At 44.4% G+C, this 19197-nt stretch overlaps 1 protein-coding gene across 2 annotated transcripts; it reads left to right on the top strand.

The window, feature by feature from the left end:
- Window positions 1–518: 518 nt before the first annotated feature.
- Window positions 519–18860, top strand: LOC311143201 (C-terminal-binding protein 1-like). 2 transcript variants are annotated; one of them, XM_084178989.1, is made up of 10 exons: window positions 519–629; window positions 1367–1538; window positions 12488–12642; window positions 13242–13386; window positions 14023–14229; window positions 15174–15388; window positions 15626–15756; window positions 15876–16003; window positions 17887–18007; window positions 18166–18860. In XM_084178989.1, the coding sequence occupies exons 2-10, from the start codon at window positions 1481–1483 to the stop codon at window positions 18353–18355; spliced, it is 1350 nt and encodes a 449-aa protein (XP_084035115.1). In that variant the 5' UTR covers window positions 519–629; window positions 1367–1480; the 3' UTR covers window positions 18356–18860. The 2 variants fall into 2 exon arrangements, with proteins under 2 accessions (XP_084035115.1, XP_084035116.1); XM_084178990.1 differs by lacking the exon at window positions 519–629 and adding an exon at window positions 631–717.
- Window positions 18861–19197: the final 337 nt, after the last annotated feature.

Here is a 19197-nt window from a genome sequence, read left to right as displayed (position 1 = left end):
GTCCTCATCCACCATGAATGAGTAGCCCCAATCCCACTCGTCAGTATGCGCCTCATCCCCAACTAGCACAGGATGGGGGGATAGGCAGGCAGGTAGTTAAGCGGTTAAGAGCGTTGGGCTAGTAACTGAAAGGTCGCTGGTTCGAATTCCCCAGCCGACTAGGTGAAAAAATCTGAGCTGTAAATCGCTCTGGATAAGAGCGTCTGCTTAAATACTAAAATGCATAATACTTTAGCACTATCCATTCGGCATTGTCATGGGATTGTCCTCCACTCAGATCACTGGCACTGTAGATATTATTATTGGGCAGCCTACCTGTGGTTAAGAATACATTATGACCTTTGTCATCTGGAAAGAAACCTCATCAAGCTCAAATGTGGTCCCTGAGCAATCAGGGGGTCGGATGGTCAGTGTGCAGCCTGGTCTGCAATACCCCCTGTGTTACGTGAAGGCGCCACACTCCACTAACAGCGGTTTATCAAGACTTCTCATTATTCTGTGACACCGACTCGTCCGTCACCTGACTCCTCTGAACAAACTGTTTGGATTCATGACGATCCGATAAGTGGGAAGACGTCAACTCATATTGACCCCCACAAGACCAAGATTAACAGAACCTGCAGTACTTGGTAATGAACCAATAACCTAAGCTAGCTACCTAGTAGTGGTCTGATCTGATCCAACAGCTAACGTTACTGCTCCGTGGTCGTCTTCTTGGTATTATTCTCTAGAAGCAAAAATAGTTTTACGCCGCCTAAACGTGTGTGTTGATGTGCCTATAATTTACCATCAGTGGCGCTAGCTAGTAGTAGTAACTAGCTAGTTGTGTTAGCTTTGTGAAACAGGCCTCTTTTCGTGCAAATCTGTATCACGTTTGCGTGATGTTAGCTAAGCTAACTAGCTAGCCATGTTAGCCACACGAATCTTGGCTACCGACTTTGAATTAGTAGGCTAGTTACTTTTTTTTTTTTTAGCTAACTAGCAACATTTAGCCAGCTAGCTAACTACTTTGTAAATTGCGTGGGTATTTAGCTAGCTAGCTATAAACTGGAGCTTCAAATTAATTGTTTTTTATTTGTTAACTAAGAAACTAGTGCCGTGTGAAAGTTAGGAAAATAACGTTAGCTAGCTAGCTCTCTAATCGGCAGTGGCGCTAGCTACAGTATTGGCTCTGGCCATCAGTATTAGCCAGTCAAAGTGATGCTAGCTAGCGTTAGCGAAAATGGCTAACTAAAAAAAATATAAGTCAACAACTTTATTATCCATACGACTAGTCGTGTGGCTACACCTTTAGGCATGGTGCTAGGTAACGTTAGTAGCTAAGCCTGTCATGTATATATTAAAACACTGTTCAATTTATTTACAGGTTTTCACCGGTGCATATCATTGTTCCCTGGGAGGTGTTTGACTCCGACATTTGCCTTGTGTGGCTCAGCTTTGGTCTGATTTGTTTGTGCTTTGGCTGGGGTGAAGAACGCCAATGGCTCTCATGGATAAGCATAAAGTCAAGCGACAGAGGCTGGACCGCATTTGTGAAGGTCAGTATTAACATACTTTTCCCCAGTTATCATGTTAGGGACTGACAATGCACGTGTACAAACTTTTGTAGCTAACAGCTGGCTATCTAAGGATTCTTGAACATTTTATATTTTCTCCAATGTAGAATGGGAAATGACACACATTGGCCCGATGGACCGTAGACATGCATAGGTGATGGACAGCATGCAGTTGTGATTGACTTCATTATGGCAAACAGTGCCATATAGCGCCGTACGACCAAAGATATTTATAACTAATTCCCTTCTGTCCGTGGTACTATTATGGCTGACCCTGTAAAACAACACATTTCATTGCAATTATCCAGTGTATGTGACAATAACACTTCAAATTGTTATACTCCTGTCTAATCTGTGAAGGGAAGGGTTGTCAAATAACGGGAGTCAATAACAGATCTAATTCCATAAACGGCGAAAGAGGGAGGGTGCCTGTGGCACTACTTCATGTTGCCCTTGTCACGTTATTACTGGCAGTTTAGATTACATTGATAACAAACAGGAGGCTATATCTGCTATATAACCCCGTGTAGCTCAGTTGGTAGAGCATGGCGTTTGCAACGCCATGGTTGTGGGTTCGTTTCCCACGGGGGGCCAGTATGAAAATGTATGCACTCACTAACTGTAAGTCGCTCTGGATAAGAGCGTCTGCTAAATGACTAAAATGTAAATGTAAAATCTTGTATATTTGTATGCAGTGCATTGCACTGTTTTCCTTACGTCACACACGCTTCTAGGACAGTCGCTCACACACACTGATGAACCCCTCACTTGCACTGTTGGCATGACTTTGGCTCATGCCACTGTCAAACCTTGTTTCTCCACCCCTTCATAATAATACTAATAATAATGTATTAAATTTCTATAATGTAGGTATTTCTACGGTTAATGTGCTACCTACAGAGTTGCTGCTGATACACCAGTCACTTAAGGGCGCTCACATATGCAGTCAAAATACTGCCGTATTAACACAATCGTGTTTATTTCCATCGCTAACCGTTCGTGCCAGTGTTCTCTCGCCGCTGGACAGGTAGAGTGCAAATGGGCATTAAAAAATATATATATTACCATGTAACTGAACAGCGCTCTCTGCTTTCGGTGGTGGAACTGGCAGGAATGTGATTTTTGAAAGGCACATTCGTTCCAGTTGCACATCTATACGCTTAAAGTCATTTGAGTTACCTAGATATAATAAAATAATTACAATTTGCTCTGTTTTTCGTCCAGTGCCCAAAGGATACTGGCAGAGAGTGGCTGTGGATTTTTAGAATTTTCCCATTTGACTTAATTGAACTCTCGGTTTATAATTGCGGAACTGGTTGTGATATCAATGTGAATGGCCATTCAGCTCTTCCTGACAGTGATTTAGCTCTTCCTGACATTGATTTGACTGCAAATGTGTGATGGATGGCGAAACTAGCATTGCGCAGCGACGTCACCTTGCTGAGATTGAAATACTGTACTGGTATCGATGATGCATGCATTTGTTTCGTTGTGACGAGTGTTAGAACCCCAGGTCTGCTGTGGCAGTGAGACAGTCTCTATTACAGTGGTGCAGGTGACTGCTGGGTTTGCTGCAGAGGTCCCACTATTGTTTGTATTTGTCATTTGCCTCGTCTTCCATAATGAGCATCCACCTGAATAATATCCACTGAATATTTTTTTGATAGTAGGATTTTTAGTTGACAGGGATGATTGTAATCCTGTACTCGTGTTTAATGTATTTTACATTTAAAAAATAATAATTCCAGGGTTTGTATTGGCTATGTTTTAAAATGGTTATTTTTTCCACAATAGCTTTTTGCATTTTATGTACAATTTTATTATGAATCTAGTATCAAGTAGCAGCCTAGACAGTCCCGTAGCTACTGTTGACCAGTCAAATCAATGTTGCATGTAGTGGCCTTTTGATCATTTTACAGTTTCATTAATTTGTTATATTAGTGAATTAGTACAGGTGTGCTGAATTTGATCTTCTAACAAGATTTTATTTGAATAGACTGGCCATAATCAATTCCCTTTAATTATTTTTCCAGCGAGAAATGTACCACACTGAGCCGATGGCTCGCATTTGTCTCTTTAAAAAACAACATGGAAATTGCCTCCACTGCACACTACCCAACCTAGCCTCTCAATGCTAAAAAGCTTAGTTTTGGTTGGCTATAGCTGAATTGTTCCTCCCTCTGATTGGAGCAGGGGGTAGGTTGAAGGAGGAGACTGTTTGCCTGGGATTGTGCCATGCGAAAGCATTCTGACAGTAACTGTAAGTGGAGAAGGAGAGGAAGAAAGGCTGGTCAACTGCAGCATGCAAGGTTAGGAGGATGAATGTCTTTTTCGTTTGTTTTCCTAGAGAATGATAGAGGGAGGGAAGGAAGGAAGGAAGGAGGAGGAGGCGGGGGGGGGTAGATGGATAGTACAAATCTGCTATTTGGTTTTGCATGATATAAAGGGGATTTGTCATCCCGGTGCATTTTTGTCCTTGGTCTTTTATAGTATTGTGTGTGTATGTGTGTGAGAGTGCTCTGGAGCATGTGTGGCAGGGGGCAGGGTGGGGTACTGCAGCATTATCGCCCACCCCCACCCCTCCCTGCAAGCTCGCTTACTTACACCCACAGAGTGGCGGGCGGACAGGGGAGAATGAATGAGCGCTGAATGAATAGCATTGTGTGCATGGCCCTGCTGCTGGTCAGACCAGGCTTTCCACACACACACGGTCACACAGTCACATGGTCACACACTCTGCCAGACCATATGGCGCATGTGTGTTGCCAGCTCCTCTCTCTTTCCCTGTCGAGTGTGCCTTTTTTGGCCTCCCGTAGGTTAATTTGTATTCATGCCTTCGTCTTTTTGTCCAGAAAGAAATAGGTCATTTTTTTGTGGGTTTGTTGAACACTCTGCTTTTGCTATGCAGCGTGTTTAAATTCTGCTCCAATCCCCTGTGAAGATGTCAGGCTAGCTGTTCATTACTGCCATGTGTTATGTTCTGGATCAGATTAGAATGAGCCAAAAAAGCAATTTCTTTGTCTATATGTTGTCTTTGAGGAGTAATGAAGGAATCTTTTGGGCAACAGAACACTAAGCGGTACTACATATTAAGCAAAGGGAGCAATTGACAGTCACAATGAGTGGTGTGGTCTGTGTGTGCAGTGCTGTTGCTTTGAGGATCGCATTCTCATGTTCATCTCTTTTAAGTGCCATCAATGTCTCTAGGCTGCTCTATGATTATCCTTAGCTCTGAAGAAATCTTAGGTCCACATAAGGCTCCTTGTGTGCCTTTTAATTCCTCTGTAGCTCAGCTGGTAGAGCACGGCGCTTGTACCGCCAAGGTAGTGGGTTCGATCCCCGGGACCAACCATACACACAAAAAAAAAAAATGTTTGCACGCATGACTGTAAGTCGCTTTGGATAAAAGCGTCTGCTGAATGGCATATTATTTATTATTATTATTTAATTTTGTGAGGGTCATGTGACACACTCTCGCTTTAGTGATACACTTGCTACACTCTGTATTGTCCGGTTGGGCTACTGTCCATTCACTGTTGCCCAATTAACATTGTTGGTGTCAATGTCAATACAACACATTATTAAGTATTTCCATACGCACAAAAAGCTTATTTATCTCAAATTTTGTGCACACATTTGTTTACATCCCTGTTAGTGAGCATTTCTCCTTTGCCAAGATAATCCATCCACCTGACAGGCATGGCATATCAAGAAGCTGATTAAACAGCATGATCATTACACAGGTGCACCTTGTGCTGGGGACAATAAAAGGCCACTCTAAAATGTGCAGTTTTGTCACACTACACAATGCCACAGATGTCTCAAGTTTTGAGGGAGCGTGCAGTTGGCATGCTGACTGCAGGAATGTCCACCAGAGCTGTTGCCAGAGAATTGAATGTTCATTTCTCTACCATAAGCCGCCTCCATCGTCGTTTTAGAGAATTTGGCAGTACATCCAACCGGCCTCAAAACCGCAGGCCACGTGTAACCACGCCAGCCCAGGAACTCCACATCCAGCTTCTTCACCTGCGGGATCGTCTGGGGAGGGGAGGGAGTGCTGAGGAGTATTTTTGTCTGTAATAAAAACCCTTTTGTGGGGAAAAACTCATTCTGATTGGCTGGACCTGGCTCCCCAGTGGGTGGGCTTGGTTCCCAAGTGGGTGGGCCCCTGCCCAGTCATGTGAAATCTATAGATTAGGGCCTAATAAATGTATTTCAATTGACTGATGTCCTTCTATGAACTGTAATTGAGTAAAATCTTTGAAATTGTTTCATGTTGCGTTTATATTTTTGTTCAGTACACATTATTATATGGGACAATATACAAAATATCATTTAAAAAAGACAATTTAATTGAGTAAATGTATTTATTGGTGTCTTTTCATTTAGAAAATGTAATGAATTGAAGGTTATTTGTTGATGTAAAAATGTACCAATTTTCTTTTTAAGGTTGTGTCACTAGATTTGGCGTGGGGTTGTGAGAAGTTATTGGAAAAAGAAAATGGGTTCCCCACCTGACAGGTTTAAGCATATATGAGTAGGATACCGCTATCCTTTCTTTCTGGGCCAATCAAATGAGCCTAAACCTACTGTCCAGTTAGCAGGTTGTTAGCTAGCTAGGTAACATGACTGAACAACGTTGTTTGTTATCAAACCAATAATTAGCGACCCGGGATTAGTTTAAAACGGCCCTTGACATGGTTTATGAAATTATATAAAATGCGCGTGAATCCCTATAGAAAGAACAAAAGGCATCCGGTAATATGGGTCATATTGTCTTTCACCGTTTAGGCTAGAGAGAAGCTGCTGCATGCATGCTTGTCGCGAAGCGGCGCTCCAGTTTCCCCTCTGACACTCGGAGGCTGCATGACAGTGATATTGTATTTTCTTGAGATATGGATATTTATTTTATTATAATATTTTTTTTTTGTTTATACACGTGTGTGTGTATTCTTTCTTAAAACTGCATTGTTGGTTAAGGGCTTGTAAGTAAGCATTTTCACTGTTGTATTCGGCGCATGTGACAAATAACATTTTGATTTGATTTGAACTTGCAAAGTCTACTCAGACTGGGCTGTGCTCTGAAATGATACAATGTATCAACATTTGCTCGCTCCCCTTATGGGAAACGACTGCAGTTTGAGTGCAGTATAACTTATTATTCTGCAATGACTGCGTCCAAAATACCACAGTTGATTGCAGTTACTGCACTTTTACTGCAGTTTCAAAACTGCAATCTTTTTTTGTAAGGGTCTGCGCGCTGCTCCAATGTAACAACAGAAGACTCATCAGGGTCTGTATCCCTGCTCGCCATCACGGCTAAATTACATATATATATATATATATATATATATATATATATATATATATATATATATATATATATATATATATATATATATATATATATATATATATATATATATAAATAAAAAAAACTGATGCAAGGAATAGATGCGCATGAAGAGTGGACGGAGGGCTGCAGGTGAGGGCTGGTAGGGGATGCAGCTGGCTGATTACAGCTGCCACACTTGGCTGGGCTCCCTGCCTGTGCCATTAAACCCCTACAACTCATCCAGAATGCTGCAGCCCGTCTGGTGTTCAACCTTCCCAAGTTCTCTCACGTCACCCCGCTCCTCCGCACACTCCACTGGCTTCCAGTTGAAGCTCGCATCTGCTACAAGACCATGGTGCTTGCCTACGGAGCTGTGAGGGGAACGGCACCTCCGTACCTTCAGGCTCTGATCAGTCCCTACACCCAAACGAGGGCATTGCGTTCATCCACCTCTGGCCTGCTGGCTCCCCTACCTCTGCGGAAGCAAAAATTGACGTAAATGTAAATATGGGCATGAAAATGAAGTGGATATTATTGGACCTGCGCATACAAGAGACTAGTGCCTGTTGCTTAAATTCGACTGCATTAATAAACTGACTTTATAAACATTTTATAACTGGCACCATCAGGTTCTTTAGATTGGTTGGGCTGAACAATTAGGTAGTATCATATGAAACTGTACTACGGTATTCTAAAATGTTGATATAAATATCTTGACGTTTTGGTAGCGTGATATAACCGTGGTACTGGTATATCCTGCAACACTACTAGGATTTGCCTGTGCTTAGCTCTGTTCAGTTTCTGTTTTATCCTAAAAAAAATCCCTAGTCCTTGCCAATGACAAGCATACCCATAACATGATGCTTGAAAATATGAAAAGTGATACTCAGTGATGTGTTGGATTTGCCCCAAACATAACACTTTGTATTCATGACAAAGTTAATTTCTTTGCCACATTTTTTCAGTTTTACTTTAGTGCCTTATTGCAAACAGGATTCTTGTTTTGGAATATTTTTTATTCTGTACAGGCTTCCTTCTTTTCACTCTGTCATGTAGGTTAGTATTGTGTACAATGTTGTTGATCCATCCTCAGTTTTCTCCTATCACAGCCATTAAACTCTAACTGTTTTAAAGTCACCATTGGCCGCATGGTGAAATCCCTAATGGGGTTCCTTCCTTTCCGGCAACTGAGTTAGAACGCCTGTACCTTTTGTAGTGACTGGATGTATTGATACACCATCCAAAGTGTAATTAATAACTTCACCATGCTCAAAGGGATATTTAATATCAGCTTTTTATTTTACCCATCTACGAATAGGTGCCCTTCTTTGCGAGGCATTGTAAAACCTCCCTGGTCTTTGTGGTTGAATCTATTTTTGAAATTCACTGCTCGACTGAGGGACCTTACAAATAATTGTATCTGTGGGGTACAGAGATGAGGTAGTCATTCAAAAATCATGTTAAACACTATTATTGCACACAGAGTGAGTCTATGCAAGTTGTGACTCGTTAAGCAAAATGTATTCCAGAACTTATTTAGGCTTGCCATAACAAAGGGGTTGAATACTTATTTCAGCTTTTCATTTTTAAATTCATTTGTTTAAAAAAATCTAAAAACATAATTCCACGTTGACATTATGGGGTATTGTGTGTAGACCAGTGACACAATCTCAATGTAATCTATTTTAAATTCAGGCTGTAACAACGGGTGTGAATACTTTCTGAAGGCACTGTATCAATATCACGTACATAATTCATTAACAGTTGTCAGTGCAGTATCTCCCAGCTATGAGCCATACAGTGGGGAAAAAAAGTATTTAGTCAGCTACCAATTGTGCAAGTTCTCCCAATTAAAAAGATGAGAGAGGCCTGTAATATTCAGCATAGGTACATGTCAACTATGACAGACAAAATGAGAGAAAAAAATCCAGAAAATCACATGTAGGATTTTTAATGAATTTATTTGCAAATTATGGTGGAAAATAAGTATTTGGTCAATAACAAAAGTTTCTCAATACTTTGTTATATACCCTTTGTTGGCAATGACACAGGTCAAACGTTTTCTGTAAGTCTTCACAAGGTTTTCACACACTGTTGCTGGTATTTTGGCCCATTTCTCCATGCAGATCTCCTCTAGAGCAGTGATGTTTTGGGGCTGTCGCTGGGCAACAGACTTTCAACTCCCTCCAAAGATTTTCTATGGGGTTGAGATCTGGAGACTGGCTAGGCCACTCCAGGACCTTGAAATGCTTCTTCCGAAGCCACTCCTTCGTTGTGTTTGGGATCATTGTCATGCTGAAAGACCCAGCCACGTTTCATATTCAATGCCCTTGCTGATGGAAGGAGGTTTTCACTCAAAATCTCACGAGACATGGCCCCATTCATTCTTTCCTTTACACGGATCAGTCGTCCTGGTCCCTTTGCAGAAAAACAGCCCCAAAGCATGATGTTTCCACCCCCATGCTTCACAGTAGGTATGGTGTTCTTTGGATGCAACTCAGCATTCTTTGTCCTCCAAACACGACAAGTTGAGTTTTTACCAAAAAGTTCGAATTTGGTTTCATCTGACCATATGACATTCTCCCAATCCTCTTCTGGATCATCCAAATGCACTCTAGAAAACTTCAGACGGGCCTGGACATGTACTGGCTTAAGCAGGGGGACACGTCTCGCACTGCAGGATTTGAGTCCCTGGCGGCGTAGTGTGTTACTGATGGTAGGCTTTGTTACTTTGGTCCCAGCTCTGCAGGTCATTCACTAGGTCCCCCCGTGTGGTTCTGGGATTTTTGCTCACCGTTCTTGTGATCATTTTGACCCCACGGGGTGAGATCTTGCGTGGAGCCCCAGATCGAGGGAGATTATCAGTGGTCTTGTATGTCTTCCATTTCCTAATAATTGCTCCCACAGTTGATTTCTTCAAACCAAGCTGCTTACCTATTGCAGATTCAGTCTTCCCAGCCTGGTGCAGGTCTACAATTTTGTTTCTGGTGTCCTTTGACAGCTCTTTGGTCTTGGCCATAGTGGAGTTTGGAGTGTGACTGTTTGAGGTTGTGGACAGGTGTCTTTTTTTATACTGATAACAAGTTCAAACAGGTGCCAGTAATACAGGTAACGAGTGGAGGACAGAGGAGCCTCTTAAAGAAGTTGTTACAGGTCTGTGAGAGCCAGAAATCTTGCTTGTTTGTAGGTGACCAAATACTTATTTTCCACCATAATTTGCAAATAAATTCATTAAAAATCCTACAATGTGATTTTCTGGATATTTTTTTCTCATTCTGTCTGTCATGGTTGACGTGTACCTTTGATGAAAATTACAGGCCTCTCTCATCTTTTTAAGTGGGAGAACTTGCACAATTGGTGGCTGACTAAATACTTTTTTTCCCCACTGTATCTATCTTTGCTAATTTAGGTTTCTCTCTAATTTGTTTGTTTATGAGATATGTGTGCTTTGTGCCGATAGGGCAGGCTGTCTATTGTTGCAGAAGGGCAGGGGTCTCTGCCTCCAGGGAAATAATAATATAATAACTGAAAAGAAGCCTGTGCCCCCAACCCCACCCTTCTGCTCATCTGCTGGAGGAGTCTACCCTGTTGTGGGGGTTGGAGGAGCCTGCCCTGCTGGAGGAGTCTACCCTGTTGTGGGGGTTGGAGGAGTCTGCCCTGCTGCAGGAGTCTGCCCTGTTGTGGAGGTTGGAGGAGCCTGCCCTGCTGCAGGAGTCTGCCCTGTTGTGGGGGTTGGAGGAGCCTGCCCTGCTGGAGGAGTCTGCCCTGTTGTGGGGGTTGGAGGAGTCTGCCCTGCTGCAGGAGTCTGCCCTGTTGTGGGGGTTGGAGGAGTCTGCCCTGCTGCAGGAGTCTGCCCTGTTGTGGGGGTTGGAGGAGCCTGCCCTGCTGCAGGAGTCTGCCCTGTTGTGGGGGTTGGAGGAGCCTGCCCTGCTGCAGGAGTCTGCCCTGTTGTGGGGGTTGGAGGAGTCTGCCCTGCTGGAGGAGTCTACCCTGTTGTGGGGGTTGGAGGAGCCTGCCCTGCTGGAGGAGTCTACCCTGTTGTGGGGGTTGGAGGAGTCTGCCCTGCTGGAGGAGTCTGCCCTGTTGTGGGGGTTGGAGGAGTCTGCCCTGCTGCAGGAGTCTGCCCTGTTGTGGGGGTTGGAGGAGTCTGCCCTGCTGCAGGAGTCTGCCCTGTTGTGGGGGTTGGAGGAGTCTGCCCTGCTGCAGGAGTCTGTCCTGTTGTGTGGGTTGGAGGAGTCTGCCCTGCTGCAGGAGTCTGCCCTGTTGTGGGGGTTGGAGGAGTCTGCCCTGCTGCAGGAGTCTGCCCTGTTGTGGGGGTTGGAGGAGTCTGCCCTGCTGCAGGAGTCTGCCCTGTTGTGGGGGTTGGAGGAGTCTGCCCTGCTGCAGGAGTCTGCCCTGTTGTGGGGGTTGGAGGAGTCTGCCCTGCTGCAGGAGTCTGCCCTGTTGTGGGGGTTGAAGGAGTCTGCCCTGCTGCAGGAGTCTGCCCTGTTGTGGGGGTTGGAGGAGTCTGCCCTGCTGGAGGAATCTGCCCTGCTGTGGGGGTTAGAGGAGTGCCTTGTCTGTATTTGAGAATGAAGCTGGAATCCTTAATGGTGAAACTGGCGCGTCCGTTTGGGATATTACAACAACGAAGAAGTTACTGAAAACAACAAACTTTTTTCCCCCTCCTCGGACACCAATAGTAATGGCGTCTTTTTGTACGCACTAACTCACGCTATGGAGTTGTCTCGTTGGCCAAAGCCTATGGGCAAATTAATAGGCTTAAGTTATGTTTTTTTTGGTGTGGTTTTTGGATAAACACAGAAAAATAAGGTCTGTGGTAAACAGGCTTAGGAGATCTTATACGTTTTTGTTTTTATGAAAATATTTTTGTGAATTTTGATGCATTTATGTAATCAAAACAAGCACATAAAGGCTTCAAAATTCATAAAGGTCATGCTAACTGATTTATATTATCTCATAGAACAAAATGTATGAGATCTCCTAAGCCTGTGTGAACCTCAGACCTTATTTTCGGTGTTTATCCCAAAACCCAATTTTCCCCATCCATTTCCTCCATAGGAATGGCTGAACAAACCAGAGGTAACTCATTTCTGTTTTTTAGGACTACAAGCTGGCGAGTGTGAAGTAGGCTAACCCCCTAAGGTCAACGTCTGCGCCCCTGCGGGAATCTAATTAGCATAATAATAAAATCCCCATAAAAATCCATAAATTTAATTGCGCCTACGTCGCACTTCCGCATCTGCGATGGAAGATGACAGAGCTAGAGCGGTGTGTGTCAGACCATGAGGTGTTCCCAAAATCGCTCTTCTCACAAAATCGTGTGTAGTGTCCGAACGGTTTGGCATACAAGCTATTATGACCCCTCTATGGAAAGATAAGACTCTCACGAACACGGTGGTGTTCTCTATTTTGGGACTCTCAGTCTTTTTAAAATGTTCATAATGGAAGTTTGATATAAATGGAAATGGTTGACAGTTAGACCATCTACATGATCACATAGGCCTATCTGATTGACCCTTTAGAAAGAAGACACAGGTGATACTCCCTGGATAAAGCCTTGACCATTTTATGTTGATTTGTTGTCTTTGTATAGGCATTCGACCCCCGATTCTGAATGGCCCGATGCACCCGCGCCCCCTTGTGGCACTGTTGGATGGTCGCGACTGCACTGTGGAGATGCCTGTCCTGAAGGATGTGGCCACTGTGGCCTTTTGTGACGCCCAGTCCACCCAGGAGATCCATGAGAAGGTAACCAACCTCAAAGTATCTGGTTCTCCTCTTAAGTATCTGTCTGCACTTTTTAGGGAGGGAAATGGATTCTTCGTGAACGTGTCTGCTATTTTTGTGGTGGGGTTTATTTCCAACGCAATAGAGTTAGGGAAAGTCTCTGCTCTTTTAGTGCAATGGTAGAATAAGGATACCGATTGAATAGCCTTTTCTGAACACTCACCAGTGATCGGGATATTGTTTTTGACGATATATTGTATCGTTCTGACAATATCGCAATATTATTTTGCGCTAGTTGGCTGTACATGCACCAATACTCCAGTATTTTTCCTTCATAGCTTGTTCTCCATATTCTTTTTAAATAGGGAGCCAATTTGTTTTCAGCACTTATTTCCATGACTGATCAAAACTTGTTTTCTCATGGCTCTCTCTTGTCCCTCTGCAGCAGACATATGGTGAGCAATATGTTTGGAACATCGAATCGCAATAAAATCACAGTATCGAATCACAATACGTATAGAATCGCAATACATATCGTATCGGCACCAAAGTATCGCAATAATATCGTATCGTGATATTATTAGCCCTACCACTCGTCCATTCTCTCCCTGGTGCTTCAGGTGCTGAATGAGGCAGTGGGTGCCCTGATGTACCACACCATCACCCTGTCGCGGGACGACCTGGACAAGTTCAAGGGACTGCGGATCATCGTGCGAATCGGCAGTGGCTTTGACAACGTGGACATCAAGGCTGCGGCTGAACTAGGTTGGCTACTGGGTCATTACTTTGCTTCACCTCTCTCTTTCTCCTACCCCTCAAGTCTTACCTACTACATCAATCCATCCATCCATCTGTCCACCCACCCATCCACCCACCCACCCATCCATCCATCCACCCATCCATCCATCCACCCACCCACCCATCCATCCATCCATCCACCCACCCATCCATCCACCCACCCACCCACCCACCCATCCATCCGTCCATCCATCCATCCATCTGTCCACCCATCTGTCCACCCATCCCTCCATCCATCCATCTGTCCATCCACCCACCCACCCACCCACCCACCCACCCACCCACCCACCCATCCATCCGTCCATCCATCCATCCATCTGTCCACCCATCTGTCCACCCATCCCTCCATCCATCCATCTGTCCATCCACCCACCCACCCACCCACCCATCCATCCATCCATCCATCCATCCATCCATCCATCCATCCATCCATCCATCTGTCCATCCATCCATCCATCCATCCGTCCACCCACCCATCCATCCATCCATCCATCCACCCACCCACCCACCCACCCATCCATCCATCCATCCATCCATCCATCCATCCACCTTTAATATGTGTGATAACTAACCGCTGTCTCCTCTGTGCTCTGTCGTCCTCAGGTATAGCTGTGTGTAATGTGCCTGCTACATCTGTGGAAGAGACGGCGGACACCTCCATGTGTCTGATCCTGAACCTGTACCGCCGCGTCACCTGGATGCACCAGGCTATGAGAGAGGGCACCAGGGCTTCCAGCGTGGAGCAGATCAGGGAGGTGGCCAGTGGAGCTGCCCGCATCCGGGGAGAGACGCTGGGCATCATCGGCCTGGGTGAGGAGGGAAATGGATCTTGTCTTAGCAAGGGCTCTCCGCAAGTGCAGTCACAAAGGACATTATACACTGAGTATACAAAACATTAAGGACACCTGCTCTTTCCATGACATAGACTGACCAGGTGAATGCTATGATCCCTTATTGATGTACTTGTTAAATCCACTTCAATCAGTGTAGATGAAGGGGAGAAGACAGGTTTACGTATGGGTGGTCCTCTGTAGCTCAATTGGTAGAGCATGGCGCTTGTAACGCCAGGGTAGTGGGTTCGATCCCCGGGACCACCCATACGTAAAAATGTATGCACACTTGACTGTAAATCGCTCTGGATAAAAGCGTCTGCTAAATGGCATATTATTTATTATTATAAAGAAGGATTTTTAAGCCTTGAGACAATTGAGACATGGATTGTGTATGTGTGCCATTCAGAGGGTGAATGGGCAAGACAAAATATTTAAGTGCCTTTGAAAACGGTATGGTAGTAGGTGCCAGGCGCACCGGTTTATTTCAAGAACTGCAATGCTGCTGGATTTTTCACGCTCAACAGTTTCTCGTGTGTATCAAGAATGGTCCACCACCCAAAGAACATCTTGACACAACTGTGGGAAGCATTGGAGTCAACATGGGCCAGCATCCCTGTGGAACGCTTTCAACACCTTATGGGTCCAAGTCCCGATGAATTGAGGGTGTTCTGAGGGCAAAAGGGGGTGCAACTCAATATTAGGAAGGTGTTCCTAATGTTTTATATACTCAGTGTATGTTAATTGAAGTTATCCTGTTGCTGAGTATATTTTTTAATAGTAACTATAATGGGTGTCGTCACAGGTCATTTCAATGTATATTTCAAGCAAATCATTTTAGTTTTCTCAGAGTTAGTGAGCGGTTCCTCTCACAGCTATTACATCCTCCAGTCTGAACATACAGTGTCTGTGTTTGTTCCACAGGGCGAGTGGGCCAGGCTGTAGCGCTGCGGGCCAAGGCCTTTGGCTTCAGTGTGATCTTCTACGACCCCTACCTGCCAGACGGAGTGGAGCGCTCTCTGGGCCTGCAGAGAATGGCCACCCTGCAGGACCTGCTCATCCACTCTGACTGTGTGTCACTGCACTGCAGCCTCAACGAGCACAACCATCACCTCATCAACGACTTCACCATTAAACAGGTATAAGACTGTCACACACACACACACACACACACACACACACAGGTGTGTGCCACCAACAACACCCCCCATTATCAATGATTTCACTCTCAAACTCCATGAACAAGTCACCCCTCATAACCTCATGACTGTATCTCCGTTCTCCCCAGTAATGTGTTTTGGTTATTGTTGTCTGCATGGCTTGCTTTGTGATGTCCGATATCTAACCCATTCCCTCTGACTGTGATATCTGTGCAGATGCGTCAGGGGGCATTTTTGGTGAACACGGCGCGAGGGGGCCTGGTGGATGAGAAGGCCCTGTCCCAGGCACTGAAAGAGGGCAGGATACGGGGTGCTGCCTTGGACGTACACGAGACGGAGCCCTTCAGGTCAGCTTCCTCCCAGCTCAGCCATTTTAAGACTTGAAAACAATAACTGTTTTAAAAGTTGTGTTTCTCTGTATAAACGCCACCTTGCACACTCTCTTAAATCTGTTTTATCTCTCCAGCTTCTCTCAGGGCCCACTGAAGGACGCTCCTAATCTGATTTGCACCCCCCACACATCATGGTACAGTGAGCAGGCGTCCCTTGAGGCGAGGGAGGAGGCAGCTAGAGAAGTGCGCCGGGCCATCACAGGTATTCAGTTATGCAAGCCTCTGTGTATGACAGAATATTTATAGGCACAAATACACTAGGGTACAATGATAGGTGTCCATTTCAGCGCAGAGTGAACAACCGTCTAGCCATGTGATAATTGGCACAGTAGCCTTTACCATTTAGTGATACAGTGGGGAAAAAAAGTATTTAGTCAGCCACCAATTGTGCAAGTTCTCCCACTTAAAAAGATGAGAGAGGCCTGTAATTTTCATCATAGGTACACGTCAAGTATGACAGACAAATTGAGGGAAAACAATCCAGAAAATCACATTGTAGGATTTTTTATGAATTTAGTTGCAAATTATGGTGGAAAATAAGTATTTGGTCACCTACAAACAAGCAAGATTTCTGGCTCTCACAGACCTGTAACTTCTTCTTTAAGAGGCTCCTCTGTCCTCCACTCGTTACCTGTATTAATGGCAACTGTTTGAACTTGTTATCAGTATAAAAGACACCTGTCCACAACCTCAAACAGTCACACTCCAAACTCCACTATGGCCAAGACCAAAGAGCTGTCAAAGGACACCAGAAACAAAATTGTAGACCTGCACCAGGCTGGGAAGACTGAATCTGCAATAGGTAAGCAGCTTGGTTTGAAGAAATCAACTGTGGGAGCAATTATTAGGAAATGGAAGACATACAAGACCACTTATAATCTCCCTCAATCTGGGGCTCCACGCAAGATCTCACCCCGTGGGGTCAAAATGATCACAAGAACGGTGAGCAAAAATCCCAGAACCACACGGAGGGACCTAGTGAATGACCTGCAGAGAGCTGGGACCAAAGTAACAAAGCCTACCATCTGTAACACACTACGCCGCCAGGGACTCAAATCCTGCAGTGCCAGACGTGTCCCCCTGCTTAAGCCAGTACATGTCCAGGCCCGTCTGAAGTTTGCTAGAGTGCATTTGGATGATCCAGAAGAGGATTGGGAGAATGTCATATGGTCAGATGAAACCAAAATAGAACATTTTGGTAAAAACTCAACTCGTCGTGTTTGGAGGACAAAGAATGCTGAGTTGCATCCAAAGAACACCATACCTACTGTGACGCATGGGGGTGGAAACATCATGCTTTGGGGCTGTTTTTCTGCAAAGGGACCAGGACGACTGATCCGTGTAAAGGAAAGAATGAATGGGGCCATGTATCGTGAGATTTTGAGTGAAAACCTCCTTCCATCAGCAAGGGCATTGAAGATGAAACGTGGCTGGGTCTTTCAGCATGACAATGATCCCAAACACACCGCCCGGGCAACGAAGGAGTGGCTTCGTAAGAACCATTTCAAGGTCCTGGAGTGGCCTAGCCAGTCTCCAGATCTCAACCCCATAGAAAATCTTTGGAGGGAGTTGAAAGTCTGTGTTGCCCAGCGACAGCCCCAAAACATCACTGCTCTAGAGGAGATCTGCATGGAGGAATGGGCCAAAATACCAGCAACAGTGTGTGAAAACCTTGTGAAGACTTACAGAAAACGTTTGACCTGTGTCATTGCCAACAAAGGGTATATAACAAAGTATTGAGAAACTTTTGTTATTGACCAAATACTTATTTTCCACCATAATTTGCAAATAAATTCATAAAAAATCCTACAATGTGATTTTCTGGATTTTGTTTTCGCATTTTATCTGTCATAGTTGACGTGTACCTATGATGAAAATTACAGGCCTCTCTCATCTTTTTAAGTGGGAGAACTTGCACAATTGGTGGCTGACTAAATACTTTTTTTCCCCACTGTATATAGTTTGTATTACAGCCCATACGTTATTTTGTAAACTGTTTTGCAGTCAATCCCAAATAACCTTATCAAGAGTTGTCATTGATCATTTGATCAGTTAGCTTGACTGTTGTGATGGTTTTCCCGACAGGCCGCATCCCTGACAGTCTGAAGAACTGTGTGAACAAGGAGTATCTGATGGCAACGCCCCAGTGGCCTGGCATGGACCATGGGGCCGTGCACTCAGAACTCAACGGAGCTTCTGCTTACAGGTAGGACTTTATTAAAACTGTTAAGAGGGCCAGTAAGCACATGTAGGTAATACACAAGTTAGAGTAAAGACAACTCCAGGTATTGATTTAAATCTGGCTTGTGTTCTATGAACCTAGAAAGCTATTCTAATTCTTGTGACTCAACCCCTCATCAACAGGTTCCCTACTGGTCTAGTGGGAGTGACAGCAGGAGGCCTGACAGGGGCAGGCGCTGCAGTGGAGGGAATTGTTGCAGGGAACCTGGCTATGGCACATGGGATTGCCCCCGTGTCTCGACCCCCCCACACCCCATCGCCGGGGCAACCCTCTAAAGCAGAAACAGACAGAGACATGCCAACGGACCAGTAGCACCCCCACCCCACCCCCAACTGTCCCCCAATCCCCCTCTCGTCCACAACATTCCGTCGTCACCCTTCATGTTCATTCAAGCTGATAGACACTGGTATTGAGGTCCATTCTGACCCGGCTTTGGTCCCGTCCTACGGAACAGAATCCTTCAGGAGGGACCAGTCTGCATCGACTCCCTCCACACATCCTATTTTCTCTCATCCAGAAAGCAATAAGTGGATTACTCAAGGATTTTTTTTCCAGTTTGCTTTTAAACCCCTCTGTGTCTGACGTTCATGTGGTTTTGTAAATTAGTCCTTTGTGGAGAACTGTTAATATTTTTCCTGTGTTTTTTGGTTTTGTTATCTCTATTGCTGTTTGACATGCTGTAAAGTGAGGCATAAGTCTGGAACGGTATTGAAGATAAATTTCTTTTTTTCCCACTACTATTTGTTCACAAAGATTACAAAGGATTTTCTAATGTCGGACTCTACATTTAGTCATCACAATAAAAGTGTGGCTCTGACTTTTTGAGCTTTTTGACATGAATTGAATAATATCACATTATATGCCTCTGCTGATAAAGCACAGAACTATGTACAGTATATTTCTGTGTCAAGACCACCACCTACACTAGTTATTTTCTCTGTTGCTCTTATATAACCTTTTTTTTTTTTTTTTCTTGATTAAATGTGTAGATCCTCTTCACATCATTGTGGTTGCCAAGACGAGGGTGACGGCGGTCTTCTTACCTTCCTATTTCCAATTTATGTTACCTTTGCATATGAATAGATCATGAAAACAATATCTTTGCCAAGTCCTCAAATTATCTATCCTCTTTAGGTACTATAGTATCACCATTG

Source organism: Coregonus lavaretus (genome assembly GCF_964263955.1).
Source record: "Coregonus lavaretus genome assembly, chromosome: 15".
In the NCBI taxonomy this organism is placed as follows: domain Eukaryota; kingdom Metazoa; phylum Chordata; class Actinopteri; order Salmoniformes; family Salmonidae; genus Coregonus; species Coregonus lavaretus.
Note: the sequence above shows the minus strand (reverse complement) of the source record. Positions and strands in the feature narration are given on the sequence as shown.

Coding starts and splice junctions, on each gene's coding strand:
- LOC311143201 (XM_084178989.1), top strand. CDS start 1,481: ATGGCTCTCATGGATAAGCATAAAGTCAAGCGACAGAGGCTGGACCGC. Junction 1,539..12,487: donor GCTGGACCGCATTTGTGAAG/GTCAGTATTAAC, acceptor GTCTTTGTATAG/GCATTCGACCCCCGATTCTG. Junction 14,230..15,173: donor GCTGGGCATCATCGGCCTGG/GTGAGGAGGGAA, acceptor TTTGTTCCACAG/GGCGAGTGGGCCAGGCTGTA.